This window comes from Zingiber officinale, chromosome 2B, assembly GCF_018446385.1.
Source record: "Zingiber officinale cultivar Zhangliang chromosome 2B, Zo_v1.1, whole genome shotgun sequence".
Taxonomy (NCBI): domain Eukaryota; kingdom Viridiplantae; phylum Streptophyta; class Magnoliopsida; order Zingiberales; family Zingiberaceae; genus Zingiber; species Zingiber officinale.
In genome coordinates, this window is record NC_055989.1 from 148174549 (window position 1) to 148185515 (window position 10967).

Below are 10967 nucleotides of genomic sequence, written 5' to 3' on the forward strand. Positions count from 1 at the left end.
TGTCCATCTCAACAGAATCAGAGTCTATTTCAAGATTATTGGATAAACAATCTGCCGGAGATTTTAGGAATTAGATGAATTTAAATACACCGAATTAAATCCACTTATCTGTCAGGATGACCTGAGCTGATAATCTCAGACTACCAGCAGGGGCTAGTTTTATGTTAAGTGCTGAACGCAGATCGTAGATTGACAGAGTGGGTAGATCGGTCGAGCGGGTCGTGAGGCAAAGCTTAGCGAATGAACGACCGAGCGAGCGTGCGCCGGACGAGCGTGCGCCGGACGAGCGTGCAGCTGAGCAAGCGAAGAGGTCGAGCGAACGAAACAGACAGAGGTCTGCGGTGGACACAACTTCCTTGAAATAAATTCACCCCTCTCTGGCTGTGTTTCAAGATTTTCTCGAGTTGTCTATTTTTCAAGATACAACGGTTAACCGTGATGCGCACCAAGCACTAGTGGTCATGGCGAACTGAGAGGTACCTGATTGTTACCACGGGTAATTCGCTAAGCAAGAGATGCATGACCTAGGAGAAGGGGAATGGAGGTAGAGAGCTTATGCTTGTGTGTATATTGCATGTAATCACAACCTTCTTATATAGGAGCTCAGACCAATGGGCAATGGGCAATGTTAATGTTCGATTAATGATCATTATTCGTCGAGCAGTGAAATGCCCACGTTTCACTCAGTCATTTACATTATGCATTAATCCTTAATTTAATGCATCCGTTATACACTTAAAATGTTAGTTTTTTCACTTGGATAAATTTTACCCATACAGGTCCAGCATTCGGCACGCGCAAGTTGTGTTCGCACACGAGTCAACTTTGTTTAGTACAATCCGGGTCCTGAATTTGCACCCCCGCACACCCACGCGTGAGAGAGAGTCTCTTCTCATGCATTTGTTCACATCATCAATGATAGTAGTCACCTGGAAGGTTTCACTTAGAACCATCCATTCTGAATGGATCTCGTGTAAAATCACCTGAAGCTCCTGGACTTGGTTGATCACTGTCTTGGAGTCAACCATCTTGTAGTCCAGGAATCAGCCTACGATGAACTTCTTGGCCCCTGCATCCTCTATCTTGTACTTCTTGTCTAGGGACTCTCACAACTCCTTAGTCATTCTCTTTATGTTATACACAACGTACAACGAGTCGACAAGACAATTGAAGATGTAGTTTCGGCAAAAGAACTCAGAATGAGTCCATGCCTCCACTGCACTGATGGTCTACGTATCATCATCCTCAGCACACTTGGGAGGGTCCTCGGTCAAGAACTGAGCCGAGCCAGATTGAGCGTGGTCAAGTAGAAAAGCATTTGCTACTACCACCTCTTGAAATTCATTTCACTGAACTTCTCTGGCTTTTACCTGTGATTGATTGACACAATTCCAATCGGGATGGAGGGGGCGTTCATGTGTTGAGTCTGTTGCACCTCAACATTTTGTTCTGTGGTCATATCAATAGAATCGAAGTATGTTTCAAGATTGTTGGATAAATAATCTGTTGCATGACCTAGGAGAAGGGGAACAGAGGTGGAGAGCTTCTGCTTGTGTGAATATTGCCTGTGACATCCGTTTGCCCAGACAGGTTCAACATTCGGCGCACGCAGGTTATGCTCGCACATGAGTACAATCCGAGCCCTGGACTTACACCCCATGCGCACCCACGTGTGAAAGAGAGTCTCTCCTCATGCATTTGTTCACATCATCAATGTATGTGAATCAATATAGATCAACCAATATACCTTGAAACTTTCAATATGGGATTAAAATCCCATTCACAATGAAGTTTTATGCTTCTTCCACCTCTTCATTATTCACATATATCCAACAACCACATGACATGATCAAGTCAAAAGTCAAGTTGAGTTTGCAGTTAAGTCAGATCGAGTTCAAGTCAAGTTTGACCAAGCTCGGCCAGGTCTGATTAAGCTCAAGTCAAGTTGGCCCACTTAGAAGACCTCAAGTTGAGCCCCTCCGAGTCGCATCTGAGTTATGCTTGCCCCTAATTTGAAACTATAATTTCACATGACGATTACCAAAGCACAGATCATCAAGAGATGTGCCCTCTTAATCAAGAGGAAAGAGGTGCATACTTTAAGAATGAAGGTCATCATTTCACTTTTTATTTAAAGATAACCGATTGTATTATCAAGGAAATCAAATTTTATTATTCTCTAGTATCTTTAATGTTCTTTCGTTTTCTTCATTTTTCTCATAGGTTTGTTTTAAACGTCGAAGGGTCATGCTAAGTCTTAACTCGACCACTCTCCTAACTCTTTGTCTAAGTCCTTTCTCAATTGCCAGAGTTGGACATCTTCATTCGATTCTCAACATCCCTCTGTTCGACAGTAGACTCCCCGTGTAGTTATCCTGACACAGACTGATCTCCTGAGAAGTCATTGTGATGAAAGCCGACCTCATTGAAGCCCAACCTGAAAAAAGTCTACCTCTCGACTTGTCAAGTAGAGCCGAGCTTTTGAGTTGCCGACAGAGCCGACCTCTCAACTTGTCAAAAATCGACTCGATCAGTATTCAGCTGATCGAAAGTACTCAACCATGATTACTTTGCTGAATCTTCCCAACCTTGATCTCGGTAAAATTTATCCATTTAATTAACTTTATGTATATTGAATAGATATAAATAAGATTTTATCCAATCGAATATCATATTGCTTATAAATATTTGATTTATTTACCTGATCCTTACATCTACCATAATAGTTTGCAAGACAATAATTGTCAATTAGGGTGGTAAATGAGTTAAATTTTCATGATCAAATTTAATAAGTGTTTATTTATATTTATTTAATATATATAAAAGATTAATTAAATAAATAAATTTAAATAATATATTAAATTAAACGAATAAATTTGTTGAGTTCCTTAATATTTATAGTTAGAGATTATAAATTATTTATAAATAATAGTCAAGAATAAATATTATCGGAACTATTTTTGACGAACAAACTGACCAATAATTAGCATCTGAGATACTCAGACATGAAAAACAAATTAATTATGTGTAAAACAATACACCTTAATTAATCTCGCAGCATCTCCATTAATTCATCTATAAATGAACAATCTGCAGGCGCACCTCTCTCCCATCCCTGCTCTACTCCTCCGTCAACTCCAGCCACCGCCGGATTCTTTTTACTCTCCGTGCCGGTAGTAGAGGCGGCGGCTGTGCCTCTATCCGCCGCCACATCTAATGCAATATTCTCTGCACCCGCCACCGCCGTTGCCGTGGTCGATGACTCTTTCCCCGTCAGCCTCTGCACAATCCACTTGAAGTCCCGCTTGTCGGCCTGCACGTACTGTGTCTCTATGATTCTCACCTTCGTAGGCGACCGTCTGACGGCGCCGCCTCCGCCGCCGGCAGACGTCGAAGCGTCCTCCTTGAGCTCCATATCCCAGTGTTGGAATGCAGGTCATGCTGTTTACACGTATCGATATATAGATTTTTAATGCACTAATTAGATTTGGTCCACTTGATTCAGTCAAGGAAGAAGTAATCAGGATTCGAGAACGTCAACGGTCTCACTTGGAGGAACGACGACTGTTTGTTCCAGTCAACCGTGTCGTTGTTACGGTCTTACGGACTCGATCGGAGTCAGGTGTCGCGCGTAGAAATATTTTGAAAACAAACAACAAGAAAAGTAACTTTCTTTATTTTATACCGATCAATGTATTATGAGAGTAGACAATATCCATGTTCAACGGTCAACTAACTCTGTCGACATTATCGTAATAGAAAAGGTCAAAACCATCACATGCCAATAAATAGTCAACATATCATCCGTACCTTAATGGTCACTCGGTCCAGATCCGCTACCGGGTTCCTATGACCGAATCCGTTAATGGCACAGACGCATAATTTCCCGATTCCCGATTCCCGATTCCCGATTCCCGATTCACCTATCGGTGGAGGAAGATGGATTGACGGATTGATGGATTGTTGATCTGGCAATCTCTTCGCTCCCAGCGGATTGAGTTCCCGACAGGAGGAGAATGGAGAGGTTTAAGTGGATCCAACGATCACTTCTTGGCGACGATCGGGAACAAGAAGACGACCTGCTGGGTGAATTCGGCGATGGCTCCTGCTCCCTTTCCCCTCTCCAGGTACTCCTCCATTTCTTCTATCCTTGCTCTCGATTCATTTCTGGCACCTATTGTAACGATTTCTTATTCTTTCTCGATTGGGAGGGCAGAGATTGTATGGCTTCGCCGCGTCTCTTGTCATCGGATTTGCATTTATGCTGTTGGTATGTCGTCAAATTTTAGGGTTTCTCGTCATTTTCCTCTTATCTGTTGTAGCAAAAAAAAGTCTTTTTTTTTTCCTCCGGCAGATCCCAAAGTTAACTCATTTGCTACTTTCTCCTCTGTTGTAGTCCCTGGTTGTTTTCTATAAACCGATCAAGTTCGCCGTACTGTTCACCTTCGGGAATCTGTTTGCAGTGGGAAGGTGAGATTTTGGATGTGGAATTTTGTTCTTAGCAGCATCGACCTTTAGACCTTGTATATGTATTGATCATTTCCTCTCTGCAAAAATGGAGCAATTTCCAGTTGATCATAGATTTTTCCATTACAAGAACCAGCAATATGCAGACTAGACTCTTATCTCTCTTCTGTTACTTGTTCATTCCTCCCGTTCATCTTGAAACTCATGCCAAACACCATCATTGGACAGCACAGCCTTCCTTATCGGGCCAGTACAGCAAGCAAGAATGATGCTTGATCCAGTGCGAGTTTATGCGACGATCATATATGTCGGCAGTGTTGTTGTTGCTCTTGTTTGTGCTCTTTGGGTAAGTTTTATGTAGTTACTTAGCTTTGGCGCCAAAGCTTCATACAAGTTAGAGAAAACTCCTTAATATGCCTACTTGCTTCCATGCAATGCAGGTTCATAGCAAATTGCTTACGGTGATTGCAATTGTAAGCGAAATCTGTGCTCTTGTATGGTAAGTTCTTTTACATTTGTTTTCACACATGTTATGCATACACAAGTCACAACTAAATTAGTATATAAAGGGTAAGTCGAGAGGCCACTAAATTTGAGCAACTCCTTTCACTTGGTAGGAGACTTGCAACTTATTTTGAGCAACTCCTTAAATTTGAGGACACAGTGATCAATCTCTTTTTGTCATCAGTGTTGTGATGCCAACTTATTAAGGATGATTGTTTAGCCATACTACTAGGGAAGATTCATCTGTTTCTACTTTCAATATTGGAAATTATATGCCTCAATCTTAGAAATTGTCTCAAAATAGCAATTTTTCTATCAATTTGTTCCATTGTTTATGAATTACACATTAACTCAGGCCTTACCCTAACTAATCATGAGATAATACATTACTTCGTTTAAGGCATGATTACTTAGAAATACCCCACCTTACTAAATCAATACACAATTGTTCTTATTGCAGGTACAGCTTGAGCTATGTTCCTTTTGCTCGGCGTATGGTCTCTGAGCTGCTTATAAGTTGTTGTGACACAGAGCTTTAAATGCGAGCTGAAAGTGTTTGATTGTGCCTCTCAATAAACTCTATTTATCAGCTAGATTTGTATTCATTCCCTTGATGAGTTGATTCTGTAAAAAATTGCATCACAAATACAGATCAAATTACCTGCTTGTCGCGTTGGCGTTTGCACCAATTCAGACCCGTTGTGTTGTTTCTGGTCTTGTAAAGTTAAAGTGACAGTTTTTCCTGTTAAGAGACGTTTTCTGTTTTTCTTACCGATGTTTGAATGAAATCCTACGAATGAAGATTTGCCATTGATCATGTCTTTGCTGCCAATCTATTTGACTCAATGTCACTGAACTACAATGCTGGAAAGTATGCCATAGAACGATAATATATTTGTTATCTCATTCCGGATTAACGTCCAACCTACAGCACAGAGGCAAAAAGAGACCATTGAACAGCTCCATCTGATGGTGATGCCAAACTCTATATGCTTCACACATGTTGTAGTCCTGATACTTTATAATTTTTTTCCTGAAAGAAATATTGCATTTGAAAACGTAGAGAAATATTTCCAGCGATCCCTACACTCGCACCTATAATTGAAGAACAAAGAAGCTAAACTAAGTGGATATCCTTATAGACCCAAGTTAAAGAAGTGGAGTGCTCAATGATAGGGACTATAGGATACGTAGCTTTCTGAATATGATGTGTTGCAATTGTAATGGGCATTATATCATTATACTGTATTGTGGCATCTCAGAAATGTGTTGAAAAATTTAAATTATGTTCCATGTGTTTGGGAACAGAAGGTTCTAGAAAACCTAGATTAAGCATGCCATGTCTTTCTCAGGATGTAACACAGTAAGTAATTGGCGATACAGATTTCATCGATGTTGCAGGGAGATGAGCGATGCCTTCTACTGCACCATCATTTTGTACGAGAATATTCATCTACCTTGTTCAGTGGCAATTCTGATGCTTGTGAATCTATGAAGCCAGACAAAGCCGCAGGTACTAATTATTTATTCCTACACGTGCTCCCAAATTTTAAAGGATTAAAAATTCATTTAAACATCTTAATTTATTCCAGCAAATCGGAGAATGAAGATGAAGTGGCTAGGGGACATGCTACTTGTCCATATCATGAATAAAGGACAGAGTTCAAAGAAATGGGGGCTCAAGGGAAATCAAAAGTTAAAGGACAAGAATCCAAGATTTACATAATTGGCGATGCACTCAGTAAACCATGCTAGAAGTAAGAACTACTTCAGCATCCGACGGAGCTAGATCTCATTGCATTCTGATTCTGTCCAGAATTTGAATAGGCCGGATGAGTTATTGTTGGTGTTGACGGAGAGATATCCTTCTCTTATGCGCCTATAAGAACGGACCCCCATGTGGTGCTGACGGACAGCGATGACTGAGCCGACGATACTTGAGCTCTGCGTACACTCAAACAAGCACACGGAACATTAGAGCCTAGAAATCAGGGAAAAGGTCCCTAGAGCATGCCCTCCGACGTTTAAGTCAGGTACTTTTTCCCTATAAGAATAGTATATGAAGGAGAAAGAAAAGTCAAAGACAAGTGCGAATGTGCGAGAGAGCGTACCTGCGTAAGGGAGAGAACCTCCCTTTTTATATGACAGTGCGTATCTCTGGAACCTGACTGATGTCAGGAAATGTTGGGTGTCAGTATCTGTCTGGTGATGGAGGACACGTGACACCCTCTTGTAAACTGGAAGAAGGTTTCACTCACATATGACTGTAAATCATTAGAATTTTGCCTGACATACAGTAGTTATTCTCTGACAGACAGTTACGATTCCCTGACTTTGTTATCGTGTAGCGTCTTCCGTCTTGCCTGGCATGACTAGGACAGCTTGGGATGATCTATCAGGTATAACACCTAGCCTAAGTCTCGAGGAGCAGAGAGAGCTATAGTGAGATCGCTCTAGAGCTGACCGAGAGTTGACATACTGAGAGAACTAGGCCTAGGTATGATCGAGCTGTGAAAACCCGACCAGTTGGAGTAGGTTAGGAATCACCCCGATTGCACATCCTGATTCAGATCTGGGATCCTGATCTGTAAGCACCCGACCGGGCATCATGCGTCTGACGACACTAGGAAGTCTTACCTTTTCTTTTCCTAACTGTTGACTACCACGTCCTCCTAACTATTGACTACTACGTCCTTCTGATTGTTGACTACCACATCTCCTTGACTTTTGACTGTCACATCCCTTGACTTTTGACTGTCACATCTTTTTGACTTCTGACTATCACGTCTCCTTGACTTTTGACTGTCACGTCTCCTTGATTCTTGACGATCGGACACTACTATTATGTACCGTATCACACTCCTTGATTTTATGATGCATAAACAAATTCCCACACGACACAAGCATCGAGTCAGAGTTGAGTAAGCATAAGCTACCTTACCTTATTCATCCTGTCCAACTCATTTCCAATGCTTTCACTTTCACTCGATAGTTCTGAGTAAGCACAAACTTCAAATCCGAGTTCAAATTTGTGTGCAAGCTTCAAGTTCCAGTTCGAGTAGGCGTCCGAGCACTTGTTATGATGACCCACTCAAAATCTCAACAAGAACGATGTTGCTAGCTTTTAGAGTCTGTATTTGGCAGGACTACTGCTTGCCCCCTTCAGCATGTGATATGTCGGTTTCAGTGGAGCGCACTGCTTTGGAAGTGGCATATGAGTTCACGAGCTCTTGTCCTAACATGCATGAGAGTGCCAGCCACCCTCAAAAGTTGTAAATAATTAAACCTATTGACCATAAACTCCATTCTAATTGTTTCAGGTTACTTATAACTGATAATTCCGAGATGTTTCTTCATGATCATGTTACAGTCTTCAGCATAGAGCATGAAACTATAGAAAAGCCCCAACCTTGGCTGCATGAAAGTGTAGCTGCATGGTCATTGTATATACTAGACTTGGTACGACGGCACTGTTCCCGTAGATTCAAAAGATGAATAAAGCAAAGAGTGGGAAAGAAAAGGAGATTCCCACGAGGCTTGAGGAACAATAGGCTAATACCTTTTCTGCGGCTGGTGGAAGCCAAAGACAGTAGCACCGCCACAGTGACGCTGCATTGCTTAATCCGGAGCATTCTACTTGGACTCAATAACCTATCTCTGGATCCATTTTCTTGGAGTCTCCTCAATGGCAGATTGATGCACCTGGGGATTCAAATTCGAATCTTGGCATTCAAAAAAGCTCGACTTGGAGCTCTCCTCTTGTCCGCCTCTGTCTCCAGCCATCATTGCCTTGTAGTTTGTAGTTTAAAGGTCTTGACTTAGCTTCCTGTTAATCTTCCAATCAAAAATCTATTCATCCTGCTTTAAAAGTTTAGATCTTGGATCTCCATCCTTGGAACATTAAGATGGTTCCTTTTCAAGTGTGGATAGGAGTGGCAGCATTGCTCCCTCTCCTGTTTCCATGCAGCTTGGCGGTGAGTGAGGTGTCGTGCGCTGATGTGGTGCCGATGAAGTGGAGGCGGGATGTGATATCGATCGCCGACTTCGGGGCGGTGGGGGATGGGAAGACGCTCAACACTTGGCCCTTCAAGAAGGCCATTTACAGGATTCAGCACATGAGGAAGAGGGGTGGGACGATGCTCTACATCCCCCCTGGTGTTTGGCTCACAGGGAGCTTCAGCTTAACCAGTCACATGACCCTGTTTTTAGGCAGAGGTGCCATCATCAAGGCCACACAGGTGATGCCCCTCTCAACATTTTACTCTAACTTCCCAATTGAGCAATTCGATCCTCTGCGAGAAAATTTCAAGGATTCTAGACTTGTACAGGATACGACAAATTGGCCTTTGGTAGATCCTCTGCCATCCTATGGAAGAGGGAGGGAGCTCCCTGGCAAGAGATACATGAGCTTTATTCAAGGAGATGGTATTACCGATGTGATCATTACAGGTGAACTTGATTGGTTGCTGAATTTGCAGGATCTGCTTAATTATTTATATAATATTGTAATTTTCGTTGTTAATTTCTCATATTTGCTTTGCTCTAAACAGGTGAGAATGGCACAATTGATGGTCAAGGTGAAGTGTGGTGGAATATGTGGAGAAAGAGATCTCTCTATCACACGAGACCAAACCTACTAGAGTTCAAGAATTGTAGAGATATTCTAATTTCTAACATAGTCTTTCAGAACTCTCCATTTTGGAATATCCATCCTGTTTATTGCAGCAATGTGGTGATAAAATACGTGACTGTATTGGCTCCATATGACTCTCCTAACACGGATGGGATAGATCCAGGTAAGTCTTCTTCTTCTTCTTGATACTTACTTCATCATATTTAGTTTCTTAGCAGATGCATGATAGTTCAACTTTTTTCCTGTAAACAATCATAGATTCCAGTTCGAATGTCTGCATTGAGGATGCTCACATCTCGACAGGAGATGATTTGGTGGCCATAAAGAGTGGCTGGGACGAATATGGAATTGCTTATGGTCGTCCGAGCTCAGGCATCACAATCCGAAGGCTCACCGGATCTTCTCCCTTCTCTGGGATTGCGATAGGAAGTGAGACCTCAGGCGGAGTGGACAACATCTTGGCGGAGAACATAAACCTCTATGACACTGGATTCGGGATCCATATAAAGACTAACGTGGGAAGGGGAGGGTACATCAGGAATGTGACTGTGATGAATGTAAACATGAACAAGGTTCGGCAGGGGATCAGAATTGCCGGGGATGTCGGTGACCACCCCGATGAGTACTTCAACCGGTATGCGGTCCCGACGGTTGACGGAGTGACCATCAAGAATGTCTGGGGGCTGGACATCCAGCAGGCCGGATCGATACAAGGCATTCGGAGCTCACCCTTCACTCGGATATGCCTCTCCAATGTCAAGCTTTGGGGAGCAGGCGCACGCTACGAGTCATGGAGGTGCATGGATGTTACTGGCGCTGCACTTGGCGTTCAGCCATGGCCTTGCTCGGAGCTCGCCAACACAGTTAGTGCAGGGTTTTGCTCAGGTGCTTTCTGAATGCCTGATGCCTTTTTTTGGGGTTTCATATGAGTTTAGCTGGATGAGTAAGCTCAAAATATATTTGAGCTGCCCAGTAGAGTGTTTTGAATCCAGTAGAATATATAACTGATGCAGGATTTAGTTTATTATAACTAGTAAGTACACAACATTGAAGATACACATGATACAAACAGATACAACGCTCATAAAGCAGAGCTAGTTGATACAGAACATATATATGCAGCTGAAATCCTTCATTAATTGGGCGGAAATTTAGTCCCACAATGCCCAGAACCACTTCATCCATCCACCCCTTTTGTGCTCCTTATTCATGATGTGCCGCCGGCCATCCTTCTCGTCATCCTTATTCATCTTCGTCACTCTGCCCCAATTCATGGCCTCCTCCGCTGCGGTGGAGGTGGAGCTCCATTCGCCGTGATCTCCGTAGGGAACGACCTCCCTGCCGCGTAACCGGTGGCCGTGGT

General features: G+C 42.5%; 3 protein-coding genes across 5 annotated transcripts; 2 read left to right on the forward strand and 1 right to left on the reverse strand.

Annotated features, from left to right (window-relative positions):
- Positions 1-3006: 3006 nt before the first annotated feature.
- On the reverse strand, positions 3007-3425 carry LOC122049654. Its single transcript, XM_042611012.1, has one exon. It carries the CDS (start codon positions 3413-3415, stop codon positions 3047-3049), a length of 369 nt encoding a protein of 122 aa, XP_042466946.1. The 5' UTR covers positions 3416-3425; the 3' UTR covers positions 3007-3046.
- Positions 3426-3890: 465 nt separating this feature from the next.
- LOC122049656 (vesicle transport protein SFT2B-like) lies at positions 3891-5785 on the forward strand. The gene is made up of 6 exons (XM_042611013.1): positions 3891-4127; positions 4217-4270; positions 4397-4470; positions 4696-4813; positions 4908-4966; positions 5432-5785. The coding sequence occupies exons 1-6, from the start codon at positions 4017-4019 to the stop codon at positions 5508-5510; spliced, it is 495 nt and encodes a 164-aa protein (XP_042466947.1). The 5' UTR covers positions 3891-4016; the 3' UTR covers positions 5511-5785.
- Positions 5786-8494: 2709 nt separating this feature from the next.
- On the forward strand, positions 8495-10634 carry LOC122047732 (probable polygalacturonase). 3 transcript variants are annotated; one of them, XM_042609186.1, is made up of 5 exons: positions 8497-8781; positions 8902-9209; positions 9300-9420; positions 9522-9767; positions 9863-10634. In XM_042609186.1, exons 2-5 carry the CDS (start codon positions 8979-8981, stop codon positions 10498-10500), a joined length of 1236 nt encoding a protein of 411 aa, XP_042465120.1. In that variant the 5' UTR covers positions 8497-8781; positions 8902-8978; the 3' UTR covers positions 10501-10634. The 3 variants fall into 3 exon arrangements, with proteins under 3 accessions (XP_042465119.1, XP_042465120.1, XP_042465118.1); XM_042609185.1 differs by having other exon boundaries at positions 8495-9209; positions 9908-10634; XM_042609184.1 differs by having other exon boundaries at positions 8497-9209.
- Positions 10635-10967: the final 333 nt, after the last annotated feature.

What these genes read in the sequence shown, in the direction of transcription:
- LOC122049654 (XM_042611012.1), bottom strand. Translation starts at nt 3,415, where the DNA reads ATGGAGCTCAAGGAGGACGCTTCGACGTCTGCCGGCGGCGGAGGCGGC.
- LOC122049656 (XM_042611013.1), top strand. Translation starts at nt 4,017, where the DNA reads ATGGAGAGGTTTAAGTGGATCCAACGATCACTTCTTGGCGACGATCGG. An exon ending in GCTCCCTTTCCCCTCTCCAG is followed by an intron (nt 4,128 to 4,216) that starts GTACTCCTCCAT and finishes TTGGGAGGGCAG; the next exon opens with AGATTGTATGGCTTCGCCGC. An exon ending in AATCTGTTTGCAGTGGGAAG is followed by an intron (nt 4,471 to 4,695) that starts GTGAGATTTTGG and finishes ATCATTGGACAG; the next exon opens with CACAGCCTTCCTTATCGGGC.
- LOC122047732 (XM_042609184.1), top strand. Translation starts at nt 8,877, where the DNA reads ATGGTTCCTTTTCAAGTGTGGATAGGAGTGGCAGCATTGCTCCCTCTC. An exon ending in CCATCATCAAGGCCACACAG is followed by an intron (nt 9,210 to 9,299) that starts GTGATGCCCCTC and finishes AGACTTGTACAG; the next exon opens with GATACGACAAATTGGCCTTT. An exon ending in CACGGATGGGATAGATCCAG is followed by an intron (nt 9,768 to 9,862) that starts GTAAGTCTTCTT and finishes AAACAATCATAG; the next exon opens with ATTCCAGTTCGAATGTCTGC.